Source organism: Berghia stephanieae, chromosome 12, assembly GCF_034508935.2.
Source record: "Berghia stephanieae isolate SIO BIC M18660-M18661 chromosome 12, UCSD_Bste_1.3, whole genome shotgun sequence".
Classification (NCBI taxonomy): Eukaryota; Metazoa; Mollusca; class Gastropoda; order Nudibranchia; family Aeolidiidae; genus Berghia; species Berghia stephanieae.
Genome location: NC_088371.1, coordinates 33,099,213 through 33,119,212, shown reverse-complemented (window position 1 = coordinate 33,119,212; position 20,000 = coordinate 33,099,213). Strand labels below are relative to the sequence as shown.

Sequence of the window (20,000 nt, the reverse complement as noted above, 5' to 3'; positions counted from 1 at the left end):
CCTTATGAAATACTTCTCCGACGAGCATAAAAGTGTATCCAGAGGTGAATACGATTATAAATCTGATCATGTTTTGACTTTTATACATTCTGATCACATGATATGTGAAAAAGTTCTAGCCAGCATCAAGAATAAAAAGTACTGATTTTCTTTGTTTAGAACCAAGGTGCTGGTTGCTGGGCGGACGTGACATCATACTATTGAATCCTATTGAGATGGCCAACGAATTATTTCATTTATCGACTTCCTCTTTATACCGTCCGTTTAGCCAAAATACTCACAACATTTCGACAGTCGGATATAACGTACCAACACACAATACTATGTGTAACCTTAAACGTTTCGTCTGATTATTACTATTTATTAGTGAGAACTACTCATTAAAAAAATCTGGCTAAAAACAGTAACTCTCAATTGCATGCCCACTATAGATAGTATGCGCTTGGCTAAGAAGCTCATAACATTGCCATCCGGAAGTATAACGGACCAACACACAAAACTGTGTGTATCCATGAACGTTTATAATCGGGTTAATACAGTTCAGTGAGCATTACTCATAAACGCGGATATCAAAAAAATCAACAAAGACCTGAGTGACGTCATCTTCGAACTATCTATAGAGAGAATGCGCTTGGCTAAGAAACTCACAACATTGCCATCCGGAAGTATAACGGATCAACAAACAAAGCCATGCGTAACCTTAAACGTTTATAGTCTGGTTAATACAGTTAAGTGAGAATTACTCATAAACGTGGATGGCAAAAAAAACAATAACAAGGATCCGAGTGACGTCAACTTCATTCTATCTATAAATAGTACGAAGTTGACGTCACTGAGGTCATTGTGATTTTTTTTTTTTTTTTAACCATCCGCGTTTATGAGAAATGCTCACAAAATTGTATTAACCAGACTATAAACGTTCAAGGTTACACATAATTTTGTGTAATGGTCCGTAAAACTTCTGGATGGCAATGTTGTGAGCTTCTTAGTCAAGCTCATTCTATCTATAATGGGCACGCCGCAGTTGAGAGTTTTCGAAACATCAAAGGCAACAAACAGGAGCAAACAAAACTCTCCAATGAAATCTTTCCACTTCCAAAGAGAAAAATAAAGTTTAACGGTCAGTTTTAAAAGAATACCAGTTAAACATTTAACATTCTTGTAACTTTGCCGAGTTAACTGCATGAATAAGTCCAAAAAGTTAAACGGTGACAGCGTAAAGGGGAACATGTTTTCACGGAAGACTGCTGCCTCGCTCGGTTGGGAGCGTGATGTTCGTCAGGTCACACCGAACCGTCAGCCAGTTACTAGGCGAAATAAATTTAACAAATGTGACAAAACCAAAATTGGGACATGGAATGTCAGGACCTGTGCCCAAAAAGGAAAACTAAACAACATTCTGAAAGAAATGAAACGGCTCCAAATAAATATTCTTGGCCTGGCAGAGATGAGATGGAAAGAGCAGGGAACCATGTCAAAACAAGAAAACAACATGACATATAAGATCATATGGAGTGGTGGAACCTCTTTCCAAAAAGGAGTAGGGATGATCTTAGACCAAAAATCAACCAAATTTTACAAAGGGCACGTAGCAATCTCAGACAGAGTTTTGCTGGTTAAGCTAAGAGGACCTGTAGTTGACACCAATATTATTCAAGTTTATGCACCAACAGAAGAGGCGACAGATGCAGATATGACAGAGTTTTACCATTCACTAGACAAAGCAAAACGAATGTGTAAATCACAAGAAGTCCTTATGGTAATGGGGGACCTAAATGCTAAGATTGGCAGAGGCAGAGATGGTGACATAATCGGACCACATGGACTCGGAGACAGAAATGAACGAGGAAACATCTGGGCAGATTGGTGTAGAACAAATAAATTAATGATTTCAAACACCTGGTTTCAACAACACCCAAGAAGAACCTGGACATGGCAATCACCAGGGGACAGAGCAAGGAACCAGATAGACTTTATAGCAGTATCATCAAGATTCAGAAATGGCATATTAAATTGCAAAACCTACCCAGGCGCCGATGTAGACAGTGACCATGTCCCAGTTGTTTGTACAGTAAGGATAAAGTTTAAAGCTATTCAGAGAACAGCTGGTAGAATAAAGAGGGATTACAGGTTATGCAAAGACAATGGCATACAAACAAAAATGAGAGAAGAATTTGAAAATGCACTCATGATACAAAGCCAAAGTGAACCTGATAATGAAAAATGTGAAAAACAATTTGATATATTCCAAAAGTGTGTCAAAGCAACTGCAGAAAAGCATTTACCAATAGCTCAAATAAACAGCAAAAAGGAATGGATGACAAATGAAATTCTAAACCTATTTGAAGAAAGACGAAAATGCAACAGAGGGTCTGCAGAATACCAAACATTGAACAACCACATTAAATCCAAATGCATCGAGGCACACGAGAACTATCTAGACTGGAAATGCTGCGAAATCGAAAGAGAATACAAACCCAACCCCCAACAAGCTCACCAAAGAATAAAAGAACTATCAGGGAAAAGGAAAAGCAAAGCAGCAGGAAGTTGTATCCAAAACAAACAAGGGGAACTGCTATTTGAAGAACAACATATAGAAAGCCGATGGGTAGAATACATAGGCGAACTGTACAATGATCCAAATAGAAATGAACCACCACTGAAATTCAAAGAACCATTAAGCGGACCAAACATCACCAAAAGTGAAATTGAACATGCCATGGAACGAATGAGGGATGGTAAAGCAACAGGCCCTGATGAAATATCTGTAGAGGTATTAAAAAGCCTAGGAGATCTAGCAATTGACGAACTTCACATATTATTCAACAATATATACAATACTGGGAAAATTCCAGAAGATCTCTGTAACTCTATTTTCATAGCAATACCAAAGAAAGCAGGTGCAGTCAGATGCGAAAATTTTAGAACTATAAGTTTAATAAGCCACATCAACAAAATACTGTTGCGTATAATTATCAACAGGCTAAGGAATAAGATTAACCCCGAAATCGCAGAAGAACAATATGGATTCCAACCTGACAGAGGGACAAGGAACGCAATATACCTCCTCCGTGTTTTAAGTGAAAGAGCTATACAGGTTCAGACCCCACTATACCTCTGTTTTGTCGACTACAAAAAAGCTTTTGATAGAGTACGCCACGAAGAAATACTAAAACAACTGCACTCCATTGGCGCTGATGAGAAAGACCTCAGACTCATGCAAACATTATACTACACCCAGCAGGCATCTATCAAAATCGGAAACTCTACAGGAAATTCCATTCCTATTAAGAAAGGAGTCCGTCAAGGGTGTGTTGCCTCACCAGATCTGTTTAATCTATACCAAGAAACAATCATGAGGGCATAAATAATATGGAGGGAATAAAAGTGGGAGGTCACAACATAAATAATATAAGATACGCAGACGATACGGTACTCATTGCAACATCAGAAATCCAACTTCAAAAGATTGTTGACAAAGTGGTAGTAGATAGTGAAGCCAAGGGAATGGAAGTGAATATCACCAAAACGGAATGCATGGTAATACAGAAAAACCCCGAAAACAACAACACCTGCAATATAACGATTCACGGCGAGCAACTTACCAACGTAGAAAGTTTTAAATACCTAGGTTCAATAGTGACAACAGATGGAAGATGTAACCGAGACATACGAGCAAGAATAGCTCAAGCCAAACAGGCCTTCATGGACCTGGGAAACATTTTGAAAAACAAACAGATGTCGTTCGGGATTAGATTCCGAGTCTTGAAGTGCTACGTGTGGCCAATCTTGTTATACGGATGCGAAAGCTGGACTACAAATGCAGAAACACAAAAGAACATTGAAGCTTTTGAAATGTGGTGCTTGAGAAGGATGCAGAGAATATCGTATACTGCACACAAAACGAACGAAGAAGTGCTAAAACAAACATACCAACAAAGGAAACTAATGCCCTTAATAGTGGATCGACAACTATCCTTTTTCGGACACATAGTAAGGAAAGATAAGAATGAATACCTGGCAAGTTGTGGAAAAATACCTGGTAAACGCGCCCGGGGGAGACAAAGAAAAACACTCATAGACCAACTGAAGGGCTTCACCAGCCTAACAATCCAAGAGCTGTTTGAAAAGGCAAGAGACAGGGAGGAATGGAGAGAGATAATTCATGCAGTATCCGAAGCCTGGACCAGGCATGGAACCTAGAAGAAGAAGAAGACTCTTAAAAAGACAGGTATTATAAATTTGGCCAGAAAACTCGTCCTTCAAATATCGATCAAGTAAAATAACCCTCATCTTGGCAGAAACTCCCAAACCAAGGACCTGCGAGATCTTTAATAAAGTCCCAGGTTTGAGCTGTTTTTTTTTATTTTTTTTTTTGCCAAGATGAGGGTAATTTATTTAAATCGATCGATATTTGAAGGGCGAGTTTTCTGGCCAAAATTTTAAATACGCGTTTTTCTAGAGTACAGTCGTTAACAGGTGAAAGAGGTGATCAATCGGATTATCTCCCCTCGCCTCTGCATTTATTGCACAGTCAAAGAAACTCAGTTACAGTGGAAGCCCAATAAAGTCGATCTCTGTTTCAAGTTTACAGCTTGTTAGTCCCATATTTTCTGTTCTTTATTTATCTAAGCGTCTTCCATTGACAATGGGTTGTAATGTAAATGTTGCTGCTCGAAGCTCGAAGAAATAAATAACAATGTGAAATTGAATGTGAGCTTCCTTACAAAGGAGCATACTATTTCTTGCCCATCAATGTTTTTGTGTATTCATCTTAACAACGCCACTACCACATTATCTCATTCGTCTGTAGTGTTTCATTCATCCTGTTTTGTTGATAAAGGGGAAACCCGAAACGTTCATTTTATCTGTTTTCGTATATTAAATTGAAGCTTACATTCAAACACATTGTTATTATTTAATCCTGGCTTTGAGCAAGTCACCTCGTCGCAGCTCGCTCACACCTGGGATATTTCACTCTTACCTTCAAACTGTAAAGAAATTGAAACTGAACTATTTTGGCCATACGACTCGCCACGAATCATTAGAAAAGTACATTCTGCAGACAAGGGTAGACGGCAAGAGAGGAAGAGGTAGACCAACAAGAAGCTGGGAACAAGATATATGTGAATGGCTGGGAATGACAACAACTCAAGCAAGTAGACTGACGGAAAACCGTAATCTGTTTCGCAAGAAAGTTCGGGAAGCAACGTCCTACGAAGGATCAGCTGACTAGAAAGAAAAAAACCTTGAAATATGAAATATGGGGGGGGGGGGGAGTTAGCTCAGTTCATTTTGTCACCCGACGATCGTAAAGTCCTACTTTGTACATATATTTCTGACATGCTTTTAATGTAGTCAGGTGCTCCATCACTTAGTCTTTTAAAACAAAACAGAACAATCTTTAAAATGATTCTTTCCTTGACAGGCAGCCAGTGCAGCCCATACAGAATAGACAGGGAGTGTGCCATTCTCTGTTGTCTTGTCACTAATTTAGCTGCACTATTTTGTCTGATGTCAGTTGTGACATTATGACTCTTCAGTTCATTAACCATTTCTATTCTTTCTTCTTTTTAAAACAAAACAAACAAGCAAGCAAACAAACAAAAAAGTTGTCACATATTTCTGGGTAATGTAAATGTTGCTGTTCGAAACTCGAAGATATAAATGACAATGTGAAATTGAATGTAAGCTTCAATTTAATAAACGGAAACAGATAATGTGGACGTTCCGGGTTCCCCTTTATCAACAAATCAAGGTGAATGAATGAATAATAATAATAATAATAATAATAATAATAATAATAATAATAATAATAATAATAATAATAATAATAATAATAATAATAATAATATAATGCTGAAAACTTATATAGCGCTATAACTCCGAGATACCAGACTCTAAGCGCTTAAATTACAAATTTACTTTGGCGGAAACATAATCATTCACACACAAACACACAAGCATACACACATACACACACACACACACACACACACACACACACAAACAAACAACACACAACACAAACCAAACCTATCTTGCTTCTCATACCATCTACTAAAATCGAAACAGATATGTTTTAAGAGAACGTTTAAAAATAGACAAAGATTCTTTTTCACGAATGCTCTGCGGTAAGGCGTTCCAAACAGAGGGTCCGAAATGAGAAAAGGATCTCATTCCAGCATTTTTCCGAATTCGAGGGACAACTAGTTTTGTGGAATCACTGACCGAACGTAAGGGGCGGGGTTTTGAATATCTTTCAATTAGTTCCGAAAGGTAGGAAGGGGCAGTACCTTTAAGACAACGATACACTAAAACACAAGCTTTGAATTTAATCCTTTTCTCAACAGGCAGCCAATGCAGGTCATGAAGCAGAGGTCCGGCATAGTCGCACCTACGCTTCATGAATACTAGCTGGCAGCGCGTGTTTTGGACAATCTGAAGACGTCTCAGATTATATTGCGAAACGCCAAACAACAGAGCATTCAATAATCCAATTTCGATAGTACGAGGGACACAACCAGGTGCTTGGTCATATCCTCAGATATGAACCGTCTAATGGCAGCAATCTTTTTAGTTGAAAAAAGAGAGATCTAACCAAATTATTAACCTGATGCTCCATCGACAGTCCAGAGTCTAAGAATGTGCCAACTTTGTCAACAATTTGAATAGAGGGGATCCCCCAACTTCAAATCTGTTTCACTTTTCCACTTCCTGTTCCCCACATACAGCACCTCCGTCTTATCATCATTCAGTTTCAGTCTGTTCTCATTCATCCATTTTTGTACTTTACGGCTGATATTCTTGTAAATTTCTCGTATTAGAGAACGCAGTACAATTGCGTATCATCAGCGTATTGATGGTAAGGCAGACCAAAACATCTGATGATTTTAGACAGAGGACCAACGTACAGAACAAAAAGAACGGGTCCAAGTACTGAAACAAGTAATGAAACACTACAATTTTTGTTTATTCAGCTTGTATATCACATAGTCTATTTCTGGTGCGATATGTCAAATTGTTATGTTTATTTTTACTTTATTAATTTCTTTACAGGATTTTTGACATATTCTACATTCTTCTCAGATGACAACACATCATGCCAAAGCTGCCGTACTCTGGAAAAACACATTTTAAAATTTGGCCAGAAAACTCGTCCTTCAAATATCGATCGATTTAAATGACTCTCATCTTGACAAAAACTTTCAAACCCGGGGCTTGGCCGAAGTCCCGGGTTTGAGAGTTTTTATCAAGATGAGAGTCATTTAAATCGATCGATATTTGAAGGACGAGTTTTCTGGCCAAATTTTAAAATACATGTTGTTTCTTTCTCCAGAGTATGGCAGGTTAAAATGGGACAGTTGTTTATTATTTCATTTCGGGACAGAGTAAATGTGGCAGATAAACAAATGATGTGTCAACAAAGTGTCAAGGTTTTCCATCTGTAGATCCCCATCCACTGGACACACACACACACACACACGCACACACACCCACGCACACACACACACACATGCATAGAAAGAACGAAGTTGACGCCACTCAGGTCTTTGTTATTGCTTTTTGCCTTCCGCGTTTATGAGTAATTCTAACTCAACTGTATCAACCTGACTATAAACGTTCAAGGTTACACAAAGTTTTGTGTGTTGGTCCTTTTTCACTCTCTCTCTCTCTCTCTCTCTCTCTCTCTCTCTCTCTCTCTCTCTCTCTCTCTCTCTCTCTCTCTCTCTCTATGTGTATATATATATATATATATATATATATATATATAATATATATGTGTATGTAGTGTTTGTTATGTGTAATGTGTTCAGCGCTGGAAGGCTGCTTTTCACAGAGCTCTTAAAATTTTGCATCTTACGGCTGTTTTAAGTGTTATTTCTATATAGGACGAATTTTATTTCATATTCAGAGGATTTCTTATGACTTTGTGCTGCTTTTGACGGAATTTCGTGAATTTTAAACAATTAATTTAGCAATATTTTAAAGTTTTGTAAATTTTTGAAAGGATTTTATCATCAATTGAGATTATTTTTGTTTACATTTTACGATTTTAAGAAGAAAAAAAAACAACAGTGAGCTATTTTAATCTTATTACAACGGTCGACGATGAACATCGAAAATGACAACACCTCATTATTGTTATAACTATTCACCCCAACACCTTCGTACAATAATACGACACGCAATTGGATTCAGTAGTCTGATGTCACGCAGCCCGGCAACGGCGGCCATTTTGGTTCTAAACAAAGAAAATCATTACTTTTTATTCTTCATGCTGGCTAGAACTTTTCATTCCCTTTTCATATGCCTTTTGATCAGAATGTGTAAATGTCAAAACATGATCACATTTATGTGGGGGTTTTTTCTCTGGATACGTTTTTATCAACATCAACGTGCTATTTAGATCATGTTGCAATCTCAGACAGAGTTATTTTAGTAAAGTTGAAAGGAAACCCGTTTAATGTTAATATTATTCAAATATACGCCCCAACATCAGACAGTGACGAAAACACAATACGATTCAATAGTCTGATGTCACGCCGCCGATACGGCGGCCATCTTGGTTCTAAACAAAGCAAATCATTACTTTTTATTTTTCATGCTGGCTAGAACTTTTCATATGCCTTGTGATCAGAATGTGTAAAAGTCAAAACATGATCAAATTTATGGGGTTTTTTTTCCTCTGGATACCCTTTATGCTCACTGGAGAAATATTTCATACGGGCGTCCGCCATTGTTCCGATAGTTTAGAGCCAGTGTTACTAAGTTACCATGCGTCATTAGGAAGGAAGTGACGTTACGACTATTGAATCCTATTAATAATACACCGAATTTAGAAATTAATAGTGAACATTTTGAGATCTTTTGAATTATTCAAGGCATACAGAAGAACAACAACAAGAGGAAATAAAGGTGGAAGAAAACAAAAACAAAAACCAGGTGAAGCCAAAGAAAACATCAAAAACAACTCGGTCAAATTAAAATGCAATAATTTAAATTCTACTAATAACAATGACAGAAGGCAACGGAAAACCGCCGTCACTAACAAACTTTCCCAGGACATCAGCTGTCCCGAACACGTTGAACGTTTCAAACTGGTGCGAAATGAAACAATCACATTGGCCACATGAAATATACGTACATTAAACCATTAAGGAAAATTTGAAAAGGTTATTCAAGAGATGAAAAAGTTCCAAATTAACATCCTTGGAATCTCAGAAACGAAGTGGAAGAGAGAAGGAGTAGTTAAAGAAGATTATTTTGTATTGTATTATACAGGTGGAAAACATCATGAAAAAGGAGTTGGAATTCTTTTAGACAAATCAACATCAAAGTACTATTTAGATCATGTTGCAATCTCAGACAGAGTTATTTTAGTAAAGTTGAAAGGAAACCCGTTTAATGTTAATATTATTCAAATATACGCCCCAACATCAGACAGTGACGAAAACACAATACGATTCAATAGTCTGATGTCACGCCGCCCGATACGGCGGCCATCTTGGTTCTAAACAAAGCAAATCATTACTTTTTATTTTTCATGCTGGCTAGAACTTTTCATATGCCTTGTGATCAGAATGTGTAAAAGTCAAAACATGATCAAATTTATGGGGTTTTTTTCCTCTGGATACCCTTTATGCTCGCCGGAGAAATATTTCATACGGGCGTCCGCCATTGTTCAGATAGTTTAGAGCCAGTGTTACTAAGTTACCATGCGTCATTAGGAAGGAAGTGACGTTACGACTGTTGAAGAGTATTGAGACATTCTATCAAGAAATGGAACAAGCATTAAAACAATGTAAATCTGATGAAATTCGTTTAATAATTGGTGATTTCAATGCAAAGGTTGGTAACGAGAGAGTTGAAAATATCGTTGGCCCCCACGGACTTGGTACCAAAAATGATAGAGGGGAAAGACTTGTCGACTGGTGCAGATTGGAAAACCTTTTTATTGTCAATGCATGGTTTAAAAACCACGATAGAAAGAAGTGGACACGGATAAGCCCAGGTGGCCTTTATAAAAATCTGATAGACTTTAGTCTGGTCCAACATAAATGAGCTTTTATATTGCGCATGTCCACTAAACATGCTCAAAGCGCTTTATAAAGGGTCCCTGACCAACAGCAACACGTAACATATAGAACGAGATATGACGCCTGTTAGGTGATAATACCAACAGAGACAATGCTGTTATCGGTTAAATGAGGACCTCATTTTACACCTGAGTACTGTGAGAGAATTTGAGTAAAGAGCCGTTTCCAAGGTCTCAACTATTCGCCGAGCGAGGCTCGAACCCAGGACCTTCCGATCCGAAAGCGAGTGTCATACTACAAGCCCACATTGCCCCGCTCAACATCAACAAACCTTTGATAGCATATTTTAGGGACAGACTTGAATGTGACACATATGCAAATGTATGTGTCGACAAAGTGTCAAGACTGTCTAACTATAGATTTATTTATAATATTCCATCCACTGGGATACACACCCACACACACACATACACACACTCACACACACACACATACACACACACACACACACGTACACACAACCGCAGTCAGTTTGTTTATTTCTCATCCATCCTCTCAAAACGGTAGTGAAGTTCAAGTCCTTTAATTGGAACATCACCTTAACGCAGAAAAACTTTCCAATTAACCGATTCCATGAGTGGCTTCCATTTATGTGGGACTACCAGTACATAGTATGCGCTTGGCTAAAATGCTCACGACATTGCCATCCGAAATAAAAGAACCAACACACAAAACTATGTGTTACCTTGAACGTTTATAGTCTGGTAAATAGAGTTTAGTGAGAATTACTCATAAGCATGGATGACAAAAAAAAAAAACAATAACAAAAATCTGAGTGACGTCAACTTCGTTCTATCTATAGATAGTATGAAGTTGACGTCACTCAGGTCTTTGTTATTGTTTTTGCCATCCGCGTTTATGAGTAGTTCTTACTAAAATATATTAGCCCGACAATAAACGTTCAAGGTTACACATAGTTTTGTGTATTGTTCCGTTATACGTCCGGATGGAAATGTTGTGAGCTTCTTAGCCAAGCGCATACATTCTATAATATTGGACGACCAATAGATAGAATGAAATTGACGTCACCCATCTCTTTGTTGTTGTTGTTTTTTAGCCAGCCATTTTTTATGAGTAGTTCTCACTAAATTGTATCAATCAGACTTTTAACGTTGAAGGTTACACGTTGTTTCCTGTGTTTGGACCTTATAGATAGTATGCGCTTGGCTAAGAAGCTCACAACATTGCCATCCGGAAGTATAACGGACCAACACACAAAACTGTGTGTATCCATGAACGTTTATAGTCAGATTAATACAGTTCAGTGAGCATTACTCATAAACGCGGATGGCAAAAAACAATAACAAAGGCCTGAGTGACGTCATCTTCGAACTATCTATAAAAGTTCATGGTTACACAGAGTTTTTGTGTTGGTCCGTTATACTTCCGGATGGCAATGTTGTGAACTCCTTGGCCAAGCGCATTCTATCTATAGATAGTTCGAAGATGACGCCACTCGGGTCTTTGTTATTGCTTTTTGCCATCCTCGTTTATGAGTAATGCTCACTAAACTGTATTAACCTGACTATAAACAACCAAGGTTACACAAAGTTTGATTTGTTGGTCCGTGAAACTTCCGGATTGCAATGGTGTGAGCTCCTTAGCTAAGCGCATACTATCTATCATTATTTATTATAACCCCTTGGACAGGAAATTGGTTCTGGTACGCTATCCCGCAACTGCGGTCATAAAGAGAAACCACTCTAGGAATTTCTTTTGGATATAGTTTTAGATAGGTTATTTCCCCTGCTTTCTCTCCCCTCATTCCCTCCCTCTCCACCTCTCTCTCTCTCTCCCTCTCTCTCTCTCTCTCTCTCTCTCTCTTTCTCTCTCTCTGTCTCTATCTCTCTCCTTCTCTCTCTCCTTCTCTCTCTCTATCTCTATCTCTTTCTTTTTCTCTCTCTCTCTCTCTCTCTCTCTCTCTCTCTCTCTCTCTCTCTCTCTCTCTCTCTCTCTCTCTCTCTCTCTCTCTCCTTCTGTTTGTCTCTATCAATCTATCTATCTATCTGTCTATCTATCTATCAATGTGTTTGGCTTGTGTGTTCGTGTATAGATATGCGTGCTTGCCAAAATATAATGTGTCATTCTCCTTTTATATATTCTATTCAATTTGAGCACAACCAACCTTGTATCTACACAGGCCTACAAACGTGTGTGTTCTGATGGGAAAGTGTGTGCTCTACAAACTCTCGATTGGCCCTACACCATGAAATTCCCCGTGTGTGTGTATCGACAACATAAACAAGGTAATCGGAAAGAGAGAGAGAGAGGGGGGGGGGAGAGAGAGAGAGAGAGAGACGGGGGGGGGGGGAGTGAGAGAGAGAGAGATAGAGAGAGATGGATATGGAGAGATGGATAGATAGATATACAGATATATTAATTAGAAAAGCAAAAACCATGAAATAATATTTCGACTGTCAATTTATAGATATAAAGATAGATATATAGAAAGTTAGTTAGATAGATAGATAGATGGATAGATATATAGATAGATAGATAGAAAGTTAGTTAGATAGATAGATAGATGGATAGATATATAGATAGATATATAGAAATTTAGTTAGATAGATAGATAGATGGATAGATAGATAGATAGATAGATAGATAGATAGATAGATAGATAGATATATAGAAATCTAGTTAGATAGATAGATAGATAGATGGATAGATAGATAGATAGATAGATAGATATAGTTAAAAGACAGAGCATTTATATAGAGCAATATCCACTAAACATGCTCAAAGCGCTTTACAGTGGGTCCCAGACCAACAGCAGCACGTAACCTATTGAACGAGATACGACGTCTGTTAGGAGAAATTACCTTTTTTTACGACAGAGACAACGCTGTTTACGACCAGGTACTCTTTTTACACCTGATTACGATGAGAGAATGTGAATAAGGAGCCTTTTCCAAGGACTCAACAATGCGCCACTCAGAGAGGGCCTTTAACCCTGGTCCTTCCGATCCGACCACAAGACCATATAACCGTACATTTTACATATTTATTAGGTCTCTCCAATGATGGCCTGTTGAAGAGAGAGTGGAGTTCAAAATTGCCACTCACAGTGGTGTTCAAATGCCTAAATGATATAGCGCCATCTAATCTCTCTGGGCTTCTTGAGTGGTGTACACCAGGGCCCGTTTTTATGAACGCAGAGTTGCGCTTCGTCTCTGTCTATCTCTGACTTAAGACAAGGACTTGAAAAAATCGGATTTCATGTGAGCTGACTAAGCAAGTCTCAGTCTCAGACTAAAATCACGACACCTTCGGACTAAGTTTGGCCAATTTTTAGCCATTTAATGAGGCCGAGATTCAAGGTTAGTCTGAGACTTCTTACAAGGATATATCGGAAGGAAAATACATCGATTACGAATGACAGAGACAGAAAGTGTCCGGTTGCTGTTGATACTGGCTTTTAATAACTATAAATAACTATAAGATAAGTGCAGATCGTCGAAAGTACACATTTTTGTGAGCAAAAGCTATAAAAAACCTAAATCCAATCGACCCGCAAGTTGCGAGTGAACGGAGACTCGAAATCGAAAGATTTGCGTCAAAGAACAACCAAAAAGAAAATTATTAGGAAGTATAGTGGAATCAAAAGTTTATTTTGCTAGCATTGTAACTGACTGAAATAATGTGATTCACCAGAACACGCTTTCTCTTTTGTTTGTTTGTTTGTTTTTTGGTTTAATTTGTTTGAGTTTCAATGAAACTGTCATTAGCCTAAATATAGAATTGACAGTCGACCATGATCATCATTGTGGTCTTTCAGTCTACACGTGATTTGATTCATCATGGCAAAAGTAAGTTAAAATATGAAAAGGAACAAAATATTATCTATACCGGATGTGCTGCTAATTTCCTCTGTGGAACTCTTTTCCGTTGAAAGTATGAAGGCTGGTTTTTTACCTGTTGTCGTGGACTAGAGAGTGTGATTTTACTAGCAGAAAATAACCGAATTAGTCACTGTCCTTACAACGCCCACTTCTAGGCAAGAGACGAGCCAGTCAGAGACTAGAAAGCGTTCATGAAATCCGATTTTTTAGTCACTTACTTTGCTCAGGCTTAAGATTAGCAACTCATTTACTAGACTAGTAAATAACTAATTCTAGTCCGTGTTCATGAAAACGGGCCCTGGTAGACAACTCCGTTCTCAAAATGAACAACTGATACCTAAACTATATATATATACAGCGCCGCAAATTGAGCTAGGACGAGGTGACTTGCTCAATGCCATACAGCGTAGCGGCGGGTGATTGAACTCGGTACCTTTCTGATACGAAGCAAAGACCGCACCGCTGAGATACACTGCACCCCTATATACATTAACTATTACATAAATAATACATATTTAACAGAGTGACTTTATTTCTCTTCCTCACCCCTCTCCGCCCCCCCCCCCCTAACTTACCCCAACCACTCCCTGGGACGGACACACACACACATATACACACACACACATACATACACACACACACACACACACACACACACACACACAGTGAAAAGTACAGTCTGTAGGAAGGCCCCCCGACCAGGTCGATGTGCAGCCAAATTCACACGATGGTACTACAACATACACATGCAGTCCTGTAGCTGGTTTACCTACAGGTAAGATTGAGCTCATTGGACCAACAACACCACCAGCTGGCCCACCTTGTGCGGCTATGTGGTCTAGTGGGTATGACACTCGCTTTCGGATCGAAAGGTCCTGGGTTCGAGCCTCGCTCGGCGCATAGTTGAGTCCTTTGAAAAGACTCCTTACTCACATTTTGTCATCGTACTCAGGTGTAAGACGAGTACCTGACCGTTAACAGCGTTGTCTCTGTCCGAAAGAAAATTGTAATATCGCTTAACAGGCGTCATGTCCCTTCTGATCCTATATGTCAAATGTTGCTGTTCGCCAGGGACCCTTTGTAAAGCGCTTTGAGCACGTTTAGTGGATATCGCGCTATATAAAAGCTCAATTTCTTTCAATTTCTTCTCCTAGTATTTCTTCTCCCATCATGGGAGGCATACACTGGCCTCTCTGGTATTGACCCATCATTCCTTCCTGTAAAAGAATGTAGTAAATAATAGTAGTTGTTAAGTTTTTTTAAAATGAGCTTTTATATAGCACAATATCCACTTAACGTGATCAAAGCGCTTTACATGGGGTCCCTGGCCAACAGCAACACTTAACATGTAGGACGAGACATGACGCCTGTTAGGCGATATTACAATTTTTTTCGGACAGAGACAATGCTGTTAACGACCAGGTACTCGTTTTACACATGAGTTCGATGACAGAATGTGAGTAAAGAGTCTTTTCCAAGGACTCAACTATGCGCCGAGCGAGGCTCGAACCCAGGACCTTCCGATCCTAAAGCGAGTGTCATACCACTAGACCACATAGCCGCATAGGTCAAATATATTGATGAGAAAAGTAGGGCATGGAGACGTGCCAGATGAAAACAGAGAATAAAAAGTCACGGGGTCAGTGTGCCAAACTCAGGATCCAATTGACTTTGTGTCCCTTGTAAAGGCATTCAACTCACATTACCTCACTCGACTCAGGTGTGAAGAATATCTGCCTATATGCAGTTATGGATACTGTAAGAATGTTAGTACAAAAAGGACGTCTGACAGGCGACTGATACAGTTTGAAATGGAAATATGGTTCCATATGGCCTGCTCGGGGATTGAGTGAAATATTTGTGAAGCGCATTGAGCATGGTCAATCCGTGGAAATGCGCTATATAAATCCTCTACTCTTTTGGCTCCTAAATCATTGGAAGTGTGTATGTAAACAGTCCTTCGGAGTACTAATAATGAATAGGTTACATAAAGGTGGCTGAACTATTTTATTAGCAGCAGGATGTATAGATAGAATGCGCTTGGCCGAGGAGTTCACAACATTGCCATCCGGAAGTATAACGGACCAACACACAAACTCTGTGTAACCATGAACTTTTATAGTCTGGTTAATACAGTGTAGTGAGAACAACTCACAAACGCGGATGGCAAAAACAATAACAAAGGCCTGAGTGACGTCATCTGCATACTATCTATAGGCAGATTCTTAGGATTACGGGACATAAAAGAGCGAGGATGGATGATCTTTATAGATAGTATGCAGATGACGTCACTCAGGCCTTTGTTATTGTTTTTGCCATCCGCGTTTGTGAGTTGTTCTCACTACACTGTATTAAGAAGACTATAAAAGTTCATGGTTACACAGAGTTTGTGTGTTGGTCCGTTATACTTCCGGATGGCAATGTTGTGAACTCCTCGGCCAAGCGCATTCTATCTATTGACGACCACCATATGTTTAGGCTTAGAAAATAAGATGCAATCACTCTAAAACCAGAATGTAATTTACACAATGTATGTATCCAGTCCTCTGGAAGAGTGGTTTTACACTTCCAATGAAATAGGAACCAGTTTTTTTTGACATCACTCTTTTGTTTACTATTCACAACAGCTCAGTGTGTAAACGTGATAGATAGATAGATAGATAGATAGATAGATAGATAGATAGATAGATAGATAGATAGATAGATAGATAGATAGATAGATAGATAGATAGATAGATAGATAGATAGATAGATAGATAGGTAAATAGATAGATAGATAGTAGATAGATAGATAGATAGATAGATAGATAGATAGATAGATAGATAGATAGATAGATAGATAGATAGATGGATGATAGATAGATGGATGGATAGATAGATAGATAGATAGATAGATAGATAGATAGATAGATAGATAGATAGATAGATAGATAGATAGATAGATAGATAGATAGATAGATAGATAGATAGATAGGTAGATAGATAGATAGGTAAATAGATAGATAGATAGATAGATAGATAGATAGATAGATGGATAGATAGATAGATGGATGGATAGATAGATGGATGGATAGATAGATAGATAGATAGATAGATAGATAGATAGATAGATAGATAGATAGATAGATAGATAGATAGATAGATAGATAGATAGATAGATAGGTAGATAGATAGATAGGTAAATAGATAGATAGATAGATAGATAGATAGATAGATAGATAGATAGATGGATAGATAGATAGATAGATAGATAGATAGATAGATAGATAGATAGATAGATAGATAGATAGATAGATAGATAGATAGATAGATAGATGGATGGATAGATAGATAGATAGATAGGTAGGTAAATAGATAGATAAAGAGAGATATTTAGAGGTAGGAAGATAGATAGATAGATAGATAGATAGATAGATAGATAGGTAGAAAGATAGACTGATAGATAGATAGATAGATAGATAGATAGATAGATAGATAGATAGATAGATAGATAGATAGATAGATAGATAGATTGATAGATAGGTAGGTAGGTAGCTAGATAAATATACAGGTAGATAGATAGATAGCCAGATAGATAAATTGATAAATGGAAAGATAGATAAATAGATAGATACGTAGATAGATAGATAGATAGATAGATAGATAGATAGATAGATAGATAGATAGATAGATAGATAGATAGATAGATAGATAGATAGATAGATTGGTAGATATATAGATAGGTAGGTAGATAGATAGATAGATAGATAGATAGATAGATAGATAGATAGATAGATAGATAGATAGCCAAATAGATAAATAGATAAATGGAAAGATAGATAATTAGATAGATACGTAGATAGATAGATAGATAGATAGATAGATAGATAGATAGATAGATAGATAGATAGATAGATAGATAGATAGATAGATAGATAGATGGATGGATGGATAGACAGATAGATAAATAGATAGACAGAAATGTAGATAAATAGCAAGATAGAAAGATGTCTACTCCTATTTTCCCAAAAGGCCATTTTGGACGCAAATCTGAGAAACGTCAAACGTTGTGGGAGAAACCATTGAAAAACCATCGTGGATAATTCTGGTCCCGACTTTGTGTCCTTGGTAAAGGCACTTAATTAACATTTCTTCACTCGACTCAGGTGTGAATGAATATCTGCCTATAGGCAGTTACGGATACTGTAAGAATGTTAGTAGAAATAGGGCGCCTGACTGGCGACTGATACAGTATGAAATGAAAATATGGTTCCATAATATGCCTTACTAGGGGATTAAGTGAAATAATGTGAAGCGCATTGAGCATGGTAAATCCGTGAAAATGCTCTATATAAATGTTCATATTTTTCTTATATTTTCACAGTGGTTGCGGGGGAAACAAAAACAACTTCCGGACATTCGAGGAATGCACCCAGATGTGTACGTCAGTTGGTGACGTCACGAACCGACGAAGGGGAGGCCGAAACGTTCCAAACAAAAATGCAGGAGATGAGGTTTGTAAAAATATAAATGTAATTCTCTGGACAAATACGTTTATTAAAAACGTGTCCTTAAGTATCGCTCGTTTTATATATATTTTTACTACCGGTCATAAATGGGGGGAAGGGATGAAGTGGCGGAGTTTTTAAAAAAATTGAGCTTCTATATAGAGCAATGTCCACTAAATGTGCTCAAAGCGCTTTACGGTGAGAGAATGTGAGTAAAGAGCCTTTTCCAAGGACTCAACTATGCGCCGAGCGAGTCTCGAACCCAGGACCTTCCGATCTGAAAGCGAGTGGCATACCACTAGACCACATAGCCACATTTTAGGCATTGCACTGGACCCGGAAGGTCCTAGCTTCGAGTTCCGCTTCAGGCATTTTCATTTTTTTCCTTGGACTAGATTGTTAATCCCCAATTTGCTCACTTCAGACAACATGGGTGATTCCTGTTGACATCAGACATCTTGTTTGATGAATTATCTATATTCCTTCATGGAATGCCTAGGCGACGGGATTTCACTGTGACATCATGGGTGATTCCTGTTGACATCAGACATCCTGTTTGATGAATTATCTATATTCCTTCATGGAATGCCGAGGCGACGTGATATCACTATGACAACATGGGTGATTCCTGTTGCCATCAAACATAATTTGGTTCCTCCTGTCTTTGTAATAGAATCGGTGCTCTTCTTCAGTAAATTCATGTTTTGACAATAAACTTTGACAAATGGTAAGGGGCATAACTCATAAAATTTATTTTGTGCCGTGTGTCCTTTCCCCCTTCATCTTCATTTCTTTATTCAGTCTATTTATTATGAAGTTCATTATTTATCACATCTTGTTATTTTATTCAACAGAATGACACTGATGTCCGAATTCCAGTCTCCGTTCGAGCCCCTGAGGTCATTGACTTCACAAATGACGTCACAGCAACTTTCAGTTTGGAAGAAGAACCGATAAAAGTTGATAAAAATCCAATCCTGGACGAAAACGATGACGAGATAAGTATAGACGAAGATGAAAAAGATGACGATGAAGATAATGATGATTATGATGGTGATGATGATGAGGAGGAGGAGGAGGAGGAGAAGGAGGAGGAGGAGGAGGAGGAGGAGGAAGTCGAGGAGGATGATAAAATAGCTCTTCGTCTCGCTAGGAGATTGCAGGAAAAACAAGAACGGAGAAGGCAAAGGAAATTGGAAAGAGAGAGAAGACGAAGAGAAAAGCTGTTGAGAAGGAGAGAGCGAGAACGAAGGAAGGAGCAGGAAAGAGAAAGAAGAAGAAAGTTGAGAAAAGAGAGAAAAGAGATGGAAAAGAAAAAGAAAGAAATGGAAAAAGACATAAATGGAGACGGTTTGATTATTTTCTCTGGGGACGGGTCGGAGATAAGGGATAATAAAATTCTTGGAACGAGAAATGTTGATGTGACGATACATGAGGGTGAGACGGAAGAACGTTATCGAATGAATAACGAGAGAAGTAACGATGGCGATGATGATAAAGATGATGATGATGCTTCAATGTATAATGTAAGGGATCGAAATTGGTATGCTCGTGAACAGTTGAGAAGACAG

General features: G+C 38.2%; 1 protein-coding gene across 1 annotated transcript in view; it reads left to right on the top strand.

Moving 5' to 3' along the window:
• Positions 1-20,000, top strand: part of LOC144957637 (uncharacterized) — a 37,622-nt gene that overhangs the window by 16,971 nt on the left and 651 nt on the right. The window contains exons 3-7 of the mRNA XM_078888982.1: positions 12,241-12,346; positions 14,609-14,717; positions 18,306-18,435; positions 19,284-19,490; positions 19,524-20,000. The exon at positions 19,524-20,000 is cut by the window's right edge and continues 651 nt beyond it. Of these exons, the coding sequence (XP_078745108.1) occupies positions 12,241-12,346; positions 14,609-14,717; positions 18,306-18,435; positions 19,284-19,490; positions 19,524-20,000 (1,029 nt within the window). The remainder of the gene's footprint in view (positions 1-12,240; positions 12,347-14,608; positions 14,718-18,305; positions 18,436-19,283; positions 19,491-19,523) is intronic.